General features: G+C 40.0%; 1 protein-coding gene across 2 annotated transcripts in view; it reads left to right on the forward strand.

Moving 5' to 3' along the window:
• ST3GAL3 (ST3 beta-galactoside alpha-2,3-sialyltransferase 3) overlaps nt 1-18,647 on the forward strand; it is a 370,474-nt gene that overhangs the window by 111,007 nt on the left and 240,820 nt on the right. Inside the window, exon 2 of one of the 2 annotated variants that reach the window (XM_006886554.1) lies at nt 2,066-2,113. The exons of the other annotated variant lie outside the window; for it this stretch is intronic. Coding sequence (XP_006886616.1) covers nt 2,066-2,113 — 48 coding nt within the window. The remainder of the gene's footprint in view (nt 1-2,065; nt 2,114-18,647) is intronic. 2 annotated transcript variants of the gene reach the window in all.

Raw genomic sequence — 18,647 nt, forward strand, 5'->3', positions numbered from 1 at the left:
AAAAAAAAAAAAAAAGAAAAGGCATGTCTCTAGAGACAGGGAATTAGTGGTTGCCTGGACTGGTGGTGGAGACTAGCAATGACTGTAAATGGATAACAAGGGATTCTTTGGGAGTGATGAAAACTCTCTCCAGTTGGATTGTGATGATGATTATGCAACTCCGTAAATTTTCTAAAAGTTTTTGAGTTGTACAGTTAAAATAAGTGAGTTTTGTAGTATGCCAGTTGTACTGCAATAAAGCTGTTTTTACTATTATTTTTAATGAGAAAAAAAATCCAGTCTTCTTTTCTGAAAAGACTGTGATATTTCAAGAGACAAAGATATGAGTAATGTTAATAAAAAAGTGGAACTGATAGAATCAGCTGTTGATTATTTGAAGCAAGGATAATCACCTGTTTCTTCAGCCAAGAGTCTATTCTGCATCTGTAAAAACCTGTCATTTCTGTAAAAATATGTCAACCCTACATTTTACTTGGTCAATTTCGAAGTAGATGGATCTGTCCTCAACTGGCAAACCAGAATATCTGCCCTCTGAGTCCTCATCCAAAACCACAATTTCTAACTTTCTGTCACCCTTTCTTAGTAAATAAATCCTTGGTTTGGAGAAAAGAAAATTTATGAAGGATTTCCAAACAGTATACCTACCAGCCATTCATTTCTTTAAATGTATTTTGGAGTGTCAGGTGTCAGGTGTCATGATGGTCATGCAACAGTGACTAAAGCAGACCTGCATTTATGAAACATACAGTCTAGCAGTGGAGACAGATGTTACTCAGTCTCATGATAACTATTGTGTAATTGGCTTCATGCCATTATTTAGCATTGGCACATGTTATAAGAAACAGCTATCTAAGAGCCGCATGAATTATTACAGAACTGTTGTGAAAGATAGAGTCTACAATATCATTCAGCATCCCCTTTCATAAAACCCACAAGAGAAATTTCTGTCTGATGACTGTTAAGAGTTTGCTTTGATGTTCAGACCTTTCCGTAACTCCAAAGCACCCTGATCCATCTTGCTTCAGGGCCCCCACCTTTGGCATTCTCTCAGCCTGGAATTCCCCACTCCATTCATGTCAGATTTAACTCTTACCTCTTTTTACCTTGTTAATTCAATTGCCACTCCTTCAGGAAAGCATTCACTAGCCAACCTATGTATAGTTCTCCTTCTAAACTAGATCTGGTTACTAATAATAGAATTGCACAGTTCTCTCGTTTTTTCTTTTGTCCATACTTAGTGTTTGGTTAAGTAATTAATTGTTTGGTAACTTTTTTTACTCCTAGACAGATAGCAGGGAGAACCTTGAGGGCAGGGACCATGCTTTTTTTATTCTCTGAGATCTCTCAAAATCCTAGTACAGTATCTTACACATAGGAGATGCACAGTTAGTATTTACTGAATGTTTGAATTGATTTTGGATGCTGAATTGGATAACCCTTTGCTTTCTTCTTTTCCCCATTGGCTGTCTGGAAGCTCAGGTCCTCCCTGCCTTCCACCTGGATCTTTTGTGTAGATTTGCATGGCATGCCTTTTGTGTACTAACATTCCCCTGTCTCTATAATAGTTTCCCTTTCTTGGACTTCTTAATTTCTTTCTATTCCACTAAATGCTGTAAATTCTCATAGGCCATTCTAAAGTCTGTTTTGGAAGAAGTAATAAACAATCCGATATGTGGATAAGAGAAGAAAGGGAAAGGTCAAAGGGGAAATGTTAGTCCCTTTAATCAGATGCAGGAGGGGAATTTTCTTTTGCTATGTTTTAATGTGTTTTTTGTTTGTTTGTTTTTACTACCTAAAGGAAAAAGAAATAAATTTGTATCCTAATTTGCCAGGAAATACCTGTGAAGAATTTGGGACTAGTTTCTGCCCTGAGAGTTCCTCCCAGTGGCAGGATACAGGGGTACTGGGTTCAGCAAGGCCCCCCTGCCCATTCCCTGGGGGACTGGGCACCTGTGAAGGCTCTCTGTGCAGCTCAAGTCTGTCCCTGGGAGCTTGTTTGTTTGGGGGTTTTGTTGGTATTATTGTAAGAAGGAGAAAGAAATGAACTTGTCCTCTTGTGTTGCAGATTCAGTGGTTCTTTCCTTTGACTCCGCTGGACAGACACTAGGCTCAGGTACCAATCCTTCCCCCTCTATCATCCTTTCAACTCTCAGCACTGAACATTCTATGGATGGCACCTACTGGTGCGGGGGGGTGTCTTGGGAGGGCAATGGAATATCTCAGCATTATGGGGAACGTCTCAAGAAACCTTTCCAGTGACTCTTGAACTAGGCAGCAGCAATGGAATACAGCATCTGGGAAACTTTGCCAATTGGTTTAAAAGTGTAGACTGAGAGTTTCAAAATAGATGCTCCTCTTCATTCAGACTGGCCCAGGTTCATACAATAGAGTGTTAGGTTTCTTTGCATATATCTTATCTCAGGGAATGGTGTGTAGGGCACTGAGAAACCCAAAGCCCTGGGCATTCTGGAGTAGATCTGCGTCAGGAATGTCCAGCAGAATGTCAGGCTGCTGAGAGCATCACAATCCCAAGAGGATGTATACTCAGTGTTAACATCTGCACATGCTTAAATGCATGCCCCCTCCAGGTGAGAAAAGTAGCACGCCGCACTAAAATGCATGCAGGCGAAACCATATGTGCTCACAAATAGTAACACGCATTACACAGACTCAACCAGATTCAGAAGCTCTTAACTCTTCTAAGCCTGCGGCAGCCTACCTGCTTCGCACCACTGTGTTTATTGTTAGTGAACAGTGAAGAGCTTGCATTGACTTTTCAGCTTGCTGTCATTGGGAATTTGCTCTGAGAAGAGTATCTGTGCAAACCAAGCCTGTTGTTTACAAGAAGAGAATGGGCTTTGTGCCATCACTGTGACCCATTAATACCAGCAAGAATTTTTAGCCCCGTTAGGACAGTTAATCCATTTTGTTATTGAAAACAATAGATTGATATTTCCTAAAATACCTGTAAGGCTCAGGCAGTTGGGATGGTGCAGATAGGTAGGGTAAGAAATGTTCAATGAATATAATCACAGCTGCTCCCATTTATTGAGTGCCTACTGTATTCCACTTCACCTTGTCAGAAGTGAGATGGTGAACAAAAACATATGTCTCAGAGAATGTGCCGCTAGAGTGCTCCCTGGAGGCAGTGATGGCAGACTTTGACTCACATACTTTGGGCATGTTGTTAGGAGAGGCTGTTCCTTGGAAAGGCACATCATGCTTAGAAAAGTGGAGAGTCAAGCAAAGAGAGGAAGACCCTCAGCGAGACGAATTGATACAGTGACTATGCCAACGGGCTTAAGTGTGTTGGGGGTAATCAGAATGGTGCAGGATGGGACAGGGTTCGGATCTGTTGTTTGTAGGGTAACTAACTATACACAAGTCAGCAACACCTAAAACAACAACAGCAACAACTATATGCCATCAGTGTGCTGAGGACTTTATGCTTATCGAGGTTATCCCTTCAGGTAGCTTTGCAAAGTAGATAGTATGTTTTTAAACTATAGATAGATAGGTAAAACTAATGTTCAGAGTTGTGAAGTAAACACTCCCAGGTCACTCATCTCAGTCTCTAGATCTCCTATGTTCTCCAATGCCATCTTTTCTGTTCTACATCTTGTATCCTTGAGGCTTTTCTACTAAAATGCTGAGGCAGGATAAATCACTTTCATATATCTCCCATAATTTGACACTTGCCTTTTTATGTATATTTCTTACAGAAATAGATACTTATATATTCTAGGCATTGTGTGTAAGAAGGGCATCCTGGTGGCACAGTAGAGCAAAGTAGTTAAAGTGCTTGGCTGCCAACTGCAAGATCACTAGTTCAAACCCAGAAGATATTCTGAAGGAGAGTGATGTGACAATCTGCTTTCATAAAGATGTATCACCTTGGAAACCCTACAGGATATTCTGCTGTGTCCTGCAGGGTCACTATGAGTTTGAATTGATTTAATGGCAGTGGGTTTGGTTTTGGCTTTAAATGTCCAAGATACATGAGAGCATTGTTCATAATTAAAAATGACCATGTCCAAGATTCATGAGAGCATTATTCATAATTAAAAAAATAAAATACCTAACAATATTAGAATGGATTTTAAACTGTTATCTTCATATAATTAATATGGTATATCAGTAAAACTGAACAATATGAATGAATCTTTTTTTTTGTCTTTTTTTTTTTAAATCAAAAGTAAAGATACATTTATTAGAAAGTTACATCCCAAAGGGACAGGTCTCCCTCCCTTAAAGGAAATGTGGAGGAGATGCCAGGAATGAATCTTTAAAACATATTGTTCTAAGAAGATGATGCTGAAAGCAAACATGGAAGCCCCTACCCCTCCCAAACCTGAAGCCACAGCTAAGGTATTAAAGGCCAGAAGCCACACAAAAAAAGGAAGATCCGTACATCATCCACCTTCTGGTGACCTATGACACTGAGACTCCGAAGGCAGCCCAGATATCCCCAGAAGAGCACCCCCAGGAGGAACAAGCTTGACCACTATGCCATCATGAAGTTTCTCCTGACCACTGGGTCAACCATGAAGAAGATAACAACACACTTGTGTTCATTGTGGATGTCAAGGCCAACAAGCACCAAATTAAACAAGTTGTAAAGAAGCCAAGGTCAACACCTTGATTAGGCCTGATGGAGAGAGAAGGCTTATGCTCGACTTGCTCCTGACTATGATGCTTTGGGTGGTGCCAACAAAATTGGGATCATCTAAGCTTAGCTAATTCTAAACACAGTGTTCTCTCTCTCACAGACATACACACACACACACACACACACACACACACACACACTGTTGAATAAAATACTCAGACAAAACAATATATACTGTGTATTCCACTCATATAAGGTTAAATATCAAAGAAAATTCTATTTGTTTAGATGCATAGTTAGGTACTAAAATTATAAAGCAAAGCAAAGAAATAAATTCCCTGATAGAGTGAACAGGAGGGAGGGCTATCACTAAAATGAGTAAGGAGGGGGTTTCTCATGGTGGTAGTGACAGTGACAGCAGTAAAACGTGCAGGCACCTAACACTTGACCCAAACTATGATATTTTCAGTTGCTTCAAATGAGAGTGAAAGTTGGGCAATGAATAAGAAAGCCTGAAAAAGAAGCAGTGCCTTTGAACTGTGGTGATGGCAGAGAGTATTGAATATCATACTTGGTTGGAAAAGGGGAGCATCAGCAAAGAGAAAACACCCCACAAAGAGAGGTGGATTGACACAGTAACTGCAAATGTTGGGCTTAAATAGAACAGAAATTGTGAGCTTGGTTCAAGACTGGTCAAGGTTTCCGTCAGTGTACATATCAGCACTATGAGTTGAAACCGACATTATGTAATAGCCCTTTCAGGGAGGAGAACTTTCCTTTCTAATTAAAGGCTATGTTGTCTCAACAGATGAAGTGAAATCTACTCACATTTCACCCTCTGCCTTCCTACTGCTTTGGCCTTGGATTTAGGCACAGTCGGTAAATTATGTAATAGTGAAATGTGGTAACCAAAGCCATTGTTTTTTACTAGAGTATCAAAGAGGGAAGGTCCAGTGTGTACTGGAAAGTACATGAGGAGAAACAAAGGAAGAGTTGCTTAGGAAAGCAGCCATAAGTTTATGACTATCAAGCTAACGCCTAAACTGAGCATGTTTGTATCAGAGTCTCAATAATGTACTTTTTGAAAACTGAACTAAAGGGTATAACACCACTTAGATCTCTATGGACACTGAATGGACGCTGTTCAGAGGACTTGGAAATGGAATTGACTTGAATGTATAATCGACCAAAGGCTTGTCAGAACTTACAGCTTGAAACTAGTTGATTGCCTGCTAAACAAAGGTATCAATAGGATCCACCAGATTTAAACAAGACCTCATAGCTTAATGTTTAAGATGCTTTGAATACAACAACAAATTATTACAACATCTGGAGTGCTGAGGATACAATTCAAAATTATTCATCATATGAAGAACCAGGACAGTCTCAACTCACACAGGAAAACACAATCAACAGATGCTAACACTGAGATGGCATAAATGTTGGAATAATTTGACAGACTTTAAAGCAGCAATTATAAAAATTCAGCAACCAGTAATTATAAACCATCTTGAAAGAAATGGTAAGATACAAAGTCTTAGTTGTAATGATTATCATATTTTATGGTCAAATGTTTAAGCCTTGCTTTTATTTATTTTTTTTAAGAGACTATTTTTTTATCAACTGGATTTCTGTTTTTTAAGAAACTGAAAGTAAAATATTCCCTTTACAGTCTATAATAAGATGAGAGTTCCTATTATTAAGGCTTCAGTTTAACAGTTTGCTGCAGTTTTTGGCCACATCTATAAGCCAAGCAAGCAAAAGAGGTAAATGTTTTTGTTCTTTTTGGTTTGTTTTTTAAAAAAATACAGAACACTTCATCAATTTGCATGTCATCCTTGTGCAGGGATCAAGCTAATCTCTGTATTGTTCCAATTTTTGTATATGTGCCGAAGCAAGCACAAAAGGTAAAAGTTTTAAGGATTGGAGAGGGAAAAGGGAAATCAGCATTATTTAGAGATGACAACACAGTGTATGTAGAAAACCAGATATCCTTATTAGAATTAATAGAGTTTTGCCAGACTGCTAATATACAAATCAGTAGTAGGCAGATATCAATTGGATTTCAATACAAGAGCAACAATAGTATAAAGCATAAAGAAAAAAAAATTTAAATAGTATCAGGAATATATCTAATAATAAATCTAACCATGTATATGACCTATATAGGTGGCCTGTTGGCAAGAAGCCAAAGCCACATGGTTCGAATCCACGGGCTGTTCCACGCGAGAAAGATGCACAATCTCCTCCCCTGTGATTAACTGCTCTGAAAATCCACTGGAGGGGTCAGCTGTGGGTCAGTTCTGACTCGATGGTACACAACAACATTCAAAAAATTATAAAACTACTTAGAAAATATAAATATGTTTTACTTTTTAAAATTTTTAAATTTTTTAAATTTAAAATTTTAAAAATTTTAAAATTTTGGGAGCGCTGGTGGCCTAGTGGCAAGAAGCTGCACTGTAATCCCAGAGGTGCACAGCTTGAATCCACCAGATGCCCTGCTGGAGAGAAAGAGGGACAGTCTCCTCCTGTCCAGTCAGATCTGATTTGATGGTACACATACCAAAAAAAAATAATAACATTTTTTTAAAAAATTAAAATTTTTAATGTAAATAGTTGAATATTACTCTGAGCTCTCGGATATTTACTTATAAAGATAATCACAGGGGGAGGGGGAGTAATCACAGTAGCATTGTCTGTAATGGGCCAGAATTGGAAATGACATATATACTCATGAAGAGGAGTGAGAATAATGGAAATACCTGAAATATACATCACCAGATGAATGGATAAACAAAATGTGGTGCATAAATATAATGGAGTCCTCTGTGGATCACAACAAATTGTGAGTGACATTGAGGAGAATGGGAATCTCAGAACACTGGGATTTTGCACATGCAAAACTTTTATCAGGAGGTTATTGTCCAAACAGAGCAAGGGAATACTGCATGGTTCAAAATCAAGAAATGAAATATCCTTTCTCCATACCTTTTCTTTTTTTTTTTAAGAGCTTAAAACAGTGCTCATATACTTTATTTACACTCATAATTTCTTGAAGTCTAAAACCAGAGCGACCAAGCTCATAGAAATAGAGAATTTCTATGAGGCTACAATATACTGCAGGTCAGGGCTGCTGTCCCTCAAGCCCTTCCAGTGGATTTTTGTTTGTTTGGATTTGCTTTCAAGCCCACTTATGTGGTTGTCAGGTATGGGCATATGGGATACTAGCTGTGGCTGCAATCAAGTTAGCCATGGTGAGTGGGAGTCCATGTTGCATAGCCCATGAGTAAGCTTCATTGTGTCCACCATGACTGTTTTGTTTATGAGACCATTAGACAGAAGTGACTTGAGAAGGAAACTGCCTTATATCTATGGACTGGCCACCCAAGCTTCTGATTATTAAAATCTTCCTCTGATGAGGTCACTGTTTAATCCACATGGATTAAAGAGCATCCACATGGAACATAAATATCACTCAATATAATACTCTCTAGTCTCTCCTATGTTCTCCATACCTTTTCAGTCTATATGTAGAACATATCATTTGGGAGGCTGGACTTTATGAAGATTGTGGCATCATGATTGGAGGAAGACTCTTCAACAACCTACGTTACACAGATGACACAACCTTGACATTTTGATACATATTATAACCTGCTGGATATAATATATGATATATAAGCTGTGAGTTGGTTCCAACTCTGTGGCACACATCAGCTTAATAAGGAAGCTATGATGGTCTAGCATGTCTTTGTGTCCCAAAGACACATAGTTCGAACCTACCAGCTGCTCCATGGGAGTAGGATGGGCAGTCTCCATCCATACAGTTAGCTGCCTCTGAAAACCCACTGGAGGGTCAACTCTGGGTTGATTCTTACTAAACGACAAAACAGCAATAAAAACAGTAAAATGAATGGAGCTGGATGGAGACATTTTACTTAGTTGACTAAGTCATTCGCTTGTTAGGTGCCCTCGAGTCACGTATAACCCATAGGGACCCTGTGAACAACAGATCTTATCCCTGTCCTATGCCATTTCTCACACTTCCTGACACTTTAGAGCCCATTGCAGCAATCACCAAGTCAATCCACCTGGTTGAGGGTCTTCTTCTCCTTCCCTGGCCCCTCCACCTTTCTGAGCATCATGTCCCTCTCCAAGGAATAGCCCCTCTGAACAACATTCCTGGAGTATGTGAGATGAAGCTTCATCAGCTTTGCTTCCAAAGAGCACTCTGATTGCACCCTCTCCTAAGACTTAACTTGTTTGTGTCAGTGCTCTTCTCTGACATCACAGCTCAAAGGCATCAATTTTTCTTCTGTCATCCATGTTCTCTCAGATGCATTGCAAGTGACCATGGCCTGGATCAGATGCACCTTAGTCCTCAAACTGACATCTTTACTCCTCAATAATTTGGAGAGATCCCTAACTGCAGACTTTCTTAGTCACTAACAGAGGAATATTGTACAATGTCACTTACATGAAAAGACAAAAGATGAATGTACAAAGAACAGAGTTTATTTTTGGGGGGCAGATTGAAGGAGGGAAAGAGTGTTTACAGTTATGGAAATGTCACATTGATTAAGATGGGTAAAGTTGCATAATCACTTGTTCTAACTACTGTCAGTAAGTTGTACATCTGCAATAAAAAAATGGAATTGACAAAAAATGTAGTTGCCGAGGCTCCTGATGTACAGTAAAAAACTTCATGGGTTCTTTGGGTTAGAGATTTGGTATTTTGGTTTGTTTTTATTTCTTATTCTTAGAACTGTTTTTATTTTAACTGAGATTTTAATGAAAGTTTATAAAGAACTTGTATTTGCATTCATTCACTGTTGCACATTTTCCTCCCGATCCACCCTTCCTCACTATGCTTTTCTCTTTGAAAAAAAAAGTTCTTTTAATTGTTGTGCAATTTCCTCTCCCCTTCTCTATTCCACTTTGCTATGCAGCTCTTATTCTGGACTGCTGTCATGCAGATAATACCTAATCATATATTCCTTTTAAACAGTTCTTTCCCTCATCTGTTTCAATGCAATGTACATTATTTATCCCTACTTAGTTTTCTCCCTACCCCCATGTCAGTCCTGTTTAGGGTAGTGGTTTCACGGGACATCCCAGTTAATTGGCCTAATGTTTAGTGGTTCTGTTCTACCTCCTAATTTGTTTTGTAGTGCCTCAGGTCTTAAAAGCTTACAGGCAGTCATCCAAGGCACAACAGCTGATGTCTGTTCACCTGCAGCAGCAACAGGAGAGTCAGAAATTGGAGGATATGGAATCTGTGGCTTTGGTCTCCATGAACAACTGCCTCCTTTACCATGAAGCCAGAAGAACTGAAAAGTACCCAGTTAACTTAGTGGTCAAAGAATGGATAAAAAGAGGGCAAACAAATGCAGGACAGAATTTCATTGTATACTAAAGAGCTCCTGAACTCATGAAGGCTGGATGGACTCCTGAAACTATTGCCCTGAGATAATTTTAAACCTTAGACCAAAAATCGCCTTGGAAGTCTTAAAACTAAGCAGTAGTTTAGCTACACCAGAGATACATCCCTGCTTTTGGGATTACAGTTTTTTAAGACCTGTCTATATGGGATCAAACTGATAATAGCAACTCAAAATACTAGACGAGAATCATGTTGTTCTGTAGTTGGAACCAACCCATAACTGACCCTCTGGCAGGTTTTCAGAGGCAGTTAATCACATGGGAGGAGGTTCTGCTGAGCAGCTGGTGGCCTCAAACCTCGTGCCTTCAGGATTGCAACTCACCTTCTTGCCACTAGGCCACCAGAGTCTTAAAGAGTAATAAATATATGTTGAGAAAAAAATACTGAAAAGAAAGGTGAGCATGATTTTACAACATGAAGAATGTGATCAGTGTCAGTGAATGTAGCAACCATCTAATCAGTACATGTTTTGCTGTGTATTCTCAGCAGCCCAATAAAGATTTTTTTAAAAATAAAATAAGTAATTTATCCATCTAGTTAATATAGCAGTGAAAATGAAGAAATAACATGGAAGTAGCATATAATGTTGAATGGGTCAGCATAGAGAAAATAATGCATGTATGGTTCCATTTTTTATATATACATCTGTTGTTGTTATTGTTGATTGCCATCGAGTCAAGCATGACTCGTAACAACCCTATGAACAGAAGACCTGAACGCTGTTCTATAACTTTCGTCTTCTCTTAATTTATAGAGCTTCCGGAGACGTGTTGTTTAGGAAGTGGATGCCACTCTTGCTTTCAAACCTGTCTTAATCTGGAAGCTCCATCTAACACTGTCCACCGTGGGTAACCATTTATGGCACTTTACACTCAGCATCCCAGCAACCCCAGGTTACCTCTGTACAACAAAATTGACAGACCAGTGCTGTACCGCTTAGAAGAATGGTCCTCCAAAATACATTAACACTAGATTGAGGGTCGCAGGCGCTCAGGCCCAACTGACTTTGAAATACAAAGTCCCTCCACCTGGTCTTGTTGACTCTATAAACAAGAGGCTTAAATAAAAAGCAATTAACCAAACATTATACTACTTATAATCTTGGTTTTTGTGCATCTAAGAGTTAGGAATTGCTGTAAAAGTCAAGAAAGTGATTCTATTGTAAAGGAGAACTAAAGGAAGTATAAATTGCTACAACTACTAAAGCCATAAAAATACTTTACACTTAGAAGCCTAGTTTAGTATTACTTAGTGAACTTGAACACCTGTTTGCTTTATTTTTGTACTTACATCTTTACATATTCCCTTTTGTATGTGTTATGAATTGAATTGAGCACTACCCCTCAAAAAATAAGTGTCCTAGCCCTTTATCAATATTAAAGAACCCTGGCAATGTGTCACACTGCTAAATTAAGATCAGAAGTTCAAATCCACCAGTTGCTCTGTGCAAGAAAATGAGTGGTCTGCCTCCTCCTGTAAAGATTTATAGCCTGGGAACCCTGATGCTATTTCCCCATGGGTCCGCTGACTCAGTGACAATGGATTTGTGATGGTGGTGACACAGTAATTAAGCACTGAACTACTAACTACTGAAGAAAGAGAGGAAGATTCTCAGCTAGACTGCAGATGTCACAGAATAGTACAGGCTTCAGATCTGTTCATATGGTCACTATGAGTCGTGCTTGAATGATGGCACCTAACAACCACACTATCCAATTGGTTATAGCCTTGGACACCTTATGGGCAGGTCTGGGTCATTTGCTGTTTTTGCTGTGTGCTGTCAAGTCAGAGCCAAACCATAGCTGGCCTTCCAGTGGGTTTTCAGAGGCTGTTCCTAAAGATAAATGTTGATGGTTATAGAAAGGCTTCAGGCCTTTTGTTCATAGGGTTGCTATGAGTTATGCTCGATTCGACAGCAGTCGACAACAACAACAACAAATCGCGCAGGAGGAGAATCCCCATCTTTCCTCTATGGTGCAGCTGGTGGATTTAAATCATGTACCTTTGGATTGACAGTGTAATTTCTTATTGTTAAGGAATTGCCAGAGCTACCTTGTAAAATCACTAGGAGTCGGAATCAACTGGATGGTAATGGAGAAGGGTTTTGATTATTGTTTTATTATGTGTTATAATCCCATTTGGGAATGGATTTCTTTTTAGGTCAATGAGAGAGTTGTTAGTTTGAGTGTGTCTCTTAAGTTAGTATCTTTAAAGACATAAAAGAGGTTAAATAAATGAGTAAGCAGTTGTTGTTGTTATGTGCCCAGTCGCTTGCAACTCATAGCAACCCTATGTACAACAGCCCTAAACCCTGCTCTATCCTGTGCTAGTCGTACTGCCTCCGACACACCCATCCCGATTACCCCAGTCACTGAATCAATCCACCTCATAGAGGGTCTTCCCCTCCTGTGCTGTCCCTCCACCCTCCCAAGCATGATGTCCCTCTCCAAGGACCTCTCCCTCCTTACAACATGTCCAAAGTATGTCAGATGAAGCCTCAGAATCCTTGTCTCTAAGGAGCAGCCCGGTTTAACCCTCTCCAGGATGAATCTGTTTGTTTTCTTGGCAGTCCATGGTACATTCAGTACTCTTCTCTAGCACCACAGCTCAAAGGCATCAATTCTCCTTCTATCCTCCCTAGTCATTGTCCAGCTCTCTGATGCATAACAAGTGATTGCAAAGACCATAGCCTGTATCAGACACACCTTAGTCTCCAGAGTGACACCATTGCTCTTCAGTACCCTGGAGAGGACCCTAACAGCAGACTTTCCCATTGCAATACGTTTTTTTATTTCCTGGCTACTGGTGCTAAGAGTGTTGACCATGGAGCCGAGCAGACTAAAGTTGTTAATAATCTCAATCTCTTCACCATCCATCCTGATGCTACCAGTTGGTCCAGTGGTGAGAATCTTTGTCTTCTTGACATTGAGCTTCAATCCATAGTGAAGGCTGCAGTCCTTGACCCTCTGCAGAAAGCATTTCAGGTCCTCCTCAGTTTCGGCAAGCAGGGTTGTGTCATCTGCATAACGCAGATTGTTAATAAATCTTCCACCAATCCTGACGCCACACTTCTCCTCACTCAGCATTTCTTAAGCTCAAGAAACTGAAGAACAAATTTTTTTTTTGAAGAACAAATTTAAGCCTTGAGTTGCTATAATCAAGGATGCTTTAGGCAGAATATTAAATGATCCAGGAAGTATTAAAAAAAGATGGAGAGAATATACTGAGTCACTGTATCAAAAGGAACTGGCAGACACAGAAGAATTTAATGAAATAACATATGAGCAAGAGCTTATGGTGATGAAGGAAGAAGTTCAAGCTGCTTTGAAGGAAATAGCAAAAAATAAGGCCCCAGGAATAGATAGATGGTATACCAATTGACGTATTTCAGCTAACAGATGCTGCCATGACTTGCTCACCAAGTTGTGCCAACAAATCTGGAGAACAACCACTTGGCCAACTGATTGGAAGAGATCTATATTTGTTCCCATTCCAAAGAAGAGTGACCCAGCTGAGTGTGGAAACTATAGAACAATATCATTGATTTCACATGCAAGCAAAATTCTACTGAAGATTATCCGAAAATGACTAGAATAGCACATCAGCAGAGAGCTGCCAGTAGTCCAGGCTGGGTTTAGAAGGGGTCGTGGTACTAGGGATATTGTAGCTGATGTTAGATGGATCTTAGCTGAAAGCAGGGAATACCAGAGGAATGTCTACCTGTGTTTCATTGATTATGCAAAGGCGTTTGACTCTGTGTATCATAACAAACTGTGGCTGACTCTGAGAAGAAGGGGAATCCCAGAACAATTGATCGTGCTAATGCGAAACCTATACTTTAACCAAGAGGCAGTAGTCAGAACAGAGCAAGGAAACACTGCATGGTTCAAAATTGGGAAAGGCATACGCCAGGGATGTGTCCTATCTCCATACCTTTTTAACCTGTATGCAGAACAGATTATCCGAGAGCAAGCAGAAATGGGGAAAAGAGTCATGCACTGTGAAGATCCCCAAGGAACCAAGAAGCAGAAACTGAAGAGACAAGGAACTTTTCCTGGGACAGAAAACCTTCTCCTAGAGCTGGTATGCTGAATTCAGGCATCTAGCCTCTTGGCTGTGAAAAAAAATAAATTTCTGATTGTTAAAATCACCCCTTGTGCCATGTCTGTTAAAACTAGCACTAAAGAACTAAGAGATTATATGTGCCTTATTTCATTATAAATCTTTCCTTCCTCTTTTTAATAGTAAAGTGTTAAGAGGATAGGAGGGCATGGATAGACAGGCCTAGTTTTCATATATCGTTATGGCTGCTGTGTGGGGAAGGAAATGTAGGAGGCAAGGTAGATGCAAAGAGACCAGTTAGGAAGATATTATCATTCCTTGGCCCTGACCTCACACCAAGAAAGAGTTGTACTTTCTCCCATATTTATACTTAGAGTCTAATAATTTAATCTTGTAGTGATTATTTGACATCTGGTCAACTTTTCTCTTACCTCTTGAAAAGGAGAATTGCTGCCTGGCATTTGGGTCTGGATGTCTGCAGTTCATGACAAGTATTCAACTTTCAAACCTTGACAGAAGTAGACTTCTGTCTTGTATGGACTGCCATCACAATAAGAGGGTGCACTGGGCTGGTAAAGCTAGGGGATTGCCGATACATGCAGAAAGGATTTAAGCCTGAAGGGAACTTACGTGAGACAGATTGACTGGCTTCCAAAGGGCTTTTTCTCATTAGCAATATGGTTTCCCCTTGAGGCAAGTACTCAGACCTTAACTCAGAGCAATACAAGAAGAAAGAAGCAGAACATTCGTTATGGGCAAAGTCCTGGAAGTGCTAGAATTATACAACACATTAGAGAGCACATCTGTGGAGCGTGAGATAGCAGGAACTGGAGAAATTGACAAGGGTCAGATCAGAAAGAGCCTTGAATGCCAACGGATTGCAGTATTGTCTTGAGAGTGACAAGCAACTACTGACAGAGATTGATCAGAAGAGTGCCATGATCAGAATTGTGGTTTTACAAGATCATTTTTCATACAATAGAATAAACTGTGACAAGGAGACTGTAGGGATCAGTTGGGAAACTATTATCATTAGCCTCAATGAGAGATAAGGTTGACTTAATATGAGTTGACAGATTACTGCCTGTGAACCAAATATAGCCCATCATCTATCTGTAATTTTTTTTACATACATAGACACAATTTATAAACATGTGACTCCTTTTGCACTGCAGTAACAGAATTGAAGAATCACAACAGAGACTGTGTAAAGTCAAAATTATTTGCTATTTGATCTTTGACAGGAAAATTATCCCAGTCTCTAATCTAAAATTTGAAACCAATAATAAAGAAAGAGATGAAGAGCAATCTTTAAACAATTACGAAGTTTAAGTTAGAAAGTTTTACTATGTATAGATGTGAGGTCTTAGAGGAGAATCTAGTGCCTCTTGGCTAAATGACTTTGTGATCCGCGGTACTGTTTACTAGAGGGAATAAAGAAACATGAGTACGTTTGGAGTACTTATAAATCTGAGTTTCCTGTTAGATATTCAAGTGGAGCTCTGCTCTCTAGACTTGTGCTTATCAAAGCGTGGTCCAGGGACCACTGCTGATCTGCAGTAGCATAAATACAGAATGTGAAAGTATAGAAACTTGCCTGGAACTTGACATTGCCGTGATTGTCTCACAGTATTTTTTGTAATTATTAGTCTACAAAGAGCTGTGGTGGTCTAGTTGTTAACACTCTACTAACTGAAAAGGGCACAGGTCCAAACCTGCCGGTCACTTGCCAGGATAAAGATGTGGGCGCTCTACGTCCGGAACGTTAACCCGTTGTTGCTGAGTCAGTGCAGACTCACGGTGACCCTGCAGCGCAAAGTAGGACAGCTGCATTAGTTTGTCAAGGCTGTCACCTCTGCAGAATCTGACTGCTACGCGGCGGGCCAGCACCCTCCATGACCTGGTTAACAGCCCAGCTCTTAACCGTTATGCCGTTACTGCTGTTCTATGACTATGATAGCCTTGGATACATTATGGAGGCACTTCTGCTGTGTCCTATAGAATTGCTATGGACAAACTTTTACATTTTCTTTAAAGAGCCAGGTAGCAAACATTTTTTTAAAAGGATTTCTTTTAAACATTTTTTTATTTTATTATTTGTGTGTGTATCTTCAAATCAGATCTGACTGGTACAGGAGGAGATTTCCCCTCCTTTTCCAGCATCTGGTGGATTCGAACCGTGTACCTCGTGGGATTGCAGTGCAACTTCTTGCCACTAGGCCACCAGAGTTCCCAGATAGCAAACATTTTTTACTTAGGGAGCTATACAGTATTTGTTATGACTACTCAGCTCAGCTGTATAGTATAAAAACAGCCATTGGCAATACATGGATGCATGGATGGATGGATGGATGGATGGATGGATGGATGGATGGATGGATGGATTGGAGGGGATTCCACTAAAACAAAAATAGATGGCAGAGTGGTTTTGACCCATGAACGGTAGTTTGCTGATCTCCATTCTACATCAGTGACTCTCAAACCTGGCTGTGTACCAGAATCACTGAGGAAGCTTTCTCAGAATATAAGACTCAACTCTCAGAGAGGTGTCTGGATGCTGATGTTTTTAAAAAGCTCTCTCAGATGCTTCCAATACACATTTGAGAATGAACAGCTGGAAAGTAGTTGAACACATGAGGCTGGAACAATGCCTAAACCTGATTAGAAGAGAAAGATTTGAGAACTTGGCATTGTGGCACAGATTACCCAGGTTTAGTGTAAACTGAGAAAACAAGAGGTCCTGGAAAGGAAGTTTCAAAGCAAACCCCACAGCATTTAAGTAAGATGAAGAATAAGTGGCAGAGAAAGAGAGATGTTAAGGCATTGCAATAATGGTAAAGAGTGTGGTCTCTTAGTCAAAGTCTGGACAACTGTTGGGTGAATTCTTTGTTTCCTCATTTTTTAAGTAAGGAAAGTACTGCCCATTTCACTCACAACAGTGAAGAAAGCATGGAAAATACTCCATAAATGTTAGCTCTTATTATAATTGAGAAGTGATATCACAAAAACCAATAGAAAAGTTATCATTGGGCTGAATTGGTCAATTTTGAAGAGAAGTAGGATAAAAAAATTGTTTTTACTTTCCTGAGCCTCAGGATGATATTGTTGTTTTAACAAGAACATCTTGCATAGTGTTAGTTTTGTTGTTGGTAGCTGCTGTTGAGTCAAACATGACTCATAGCTACCCTGTGAACAAAAGACCCAGTTCTTCGTGCGCCATCCTCACACTTCCTGACACACAAGAGCCCATTGCAGCAGTCACCCTGTCAATCCACCTGATAGAGGGTCTTCCTCTCTTTAGCCGACCCTTCACCTTCCCCAACATCATGTCCATCTCCAAGGAATAGCACCTCCTAGCAACGTGTCCAAAGTATGTGAAGTGAAACCTCATCATTCTTGCCTCCAAAGAGCTCTCCAAGACACAATGGTTCGTTCTCTTGGTCGTCCATGGGATGGATGTTCAGTGCTCTTCTCCAATACCACAGTTAAAAGAAATCCGTTTTTCTGTCATCCCTTTTCCATTGTCCAGGTCTCAGATGCATAGCTAGTAACTGGAAAGACTATGGCCTGAATCAGATGCATCTTAGTCCTCAAACTGACATCACTACTTCTCAATAATTTGGAAAGGTCCCTAACTGCAGATTTTCCCAGTGCAATGTGTCTCCTTATTTCCTGACCATGGGTATTAATTGTGGATCCAAGCAAGATGAAGCTGTTGACAGTTACAGTCTCCTCTCCATCCATTATGACATTACGTATTGTTTCAGTGGTATGAATTCTTGTTTTCTTGATACTGAAATGTAATCCATATTGAAGGCTGCATTCCTTGATCTGCAACAAGTGCTTCAAGTCTTCCTCACTTTTATCAAGTAAGGTCCTGTTATCTACAAAATGCAGGTTTTTGATGAGTCTCCCTCCAATCCTGATGCCACATTCCTCTTCATAGAGTCCAGCCTCCGGAATAATTTGCTCAGCATATAGATTGAACAGGTATGGAGATAGAATACAACCCTGACTCACCCCCTTCCCAATCGTGAGTCGTGTACCAGGAATAAAATCTATTTATACCAAGTTAAGGAATGAATGGAGACTGAGGCAATAGTGTCAGTAAGTGTAGACTTTTTTTATAGATGTTTCGGTGTAAAGGGAGGGTATTATGGTACTGACTAGAGGCAGTTAGACTCCACCAGTGGATCCAAGGGAGAAAGATGAGTGCGATTTACAGCCTCTGAAAACCTGCCAAGGGTCAGCTCTTCATTAGTTGCAACTCAGGAGCAAGGAGATTTTCAGAGAGGGTTTAGTCAGAGAAAGATTTTACTTCTATGTGTGTGAGAGAAGAGGGTAAAAGGGGTTGAAAACGAGATCAGGGTCGTTGAGGAGGTAAAAAGGATGGCTTTTAAGAAGGCTTAACTTTGGACTGGAAGTGAGCTGGTATTTTCTTTGAGACTGCAAGTAGATAGCTGCCTAGTTCAGGATGCCATTAAGTAATGCATTGGCTGATTCAGGAGTTCCAGAACCTGCCTTCTAGAA

This window comes from Elephantulus edwardii, unplaced genomic scaffold, assembly GCF_000299155.1.
Source record: "Elephantulus edwardii isolate Elephantulus edwardi_28Jun2011 unplaced genomic scaffold, EleEdw1.0 scaffold00049, whole genome shotgun sequence".
In the NCBI taxonomy this organism is placed as follows: Eukaryota; Metazoa; Chordata; class Mammalia; order Macroscelidea; family Macroscelididae; genus Elephantulus; species Elephantulus edwardii.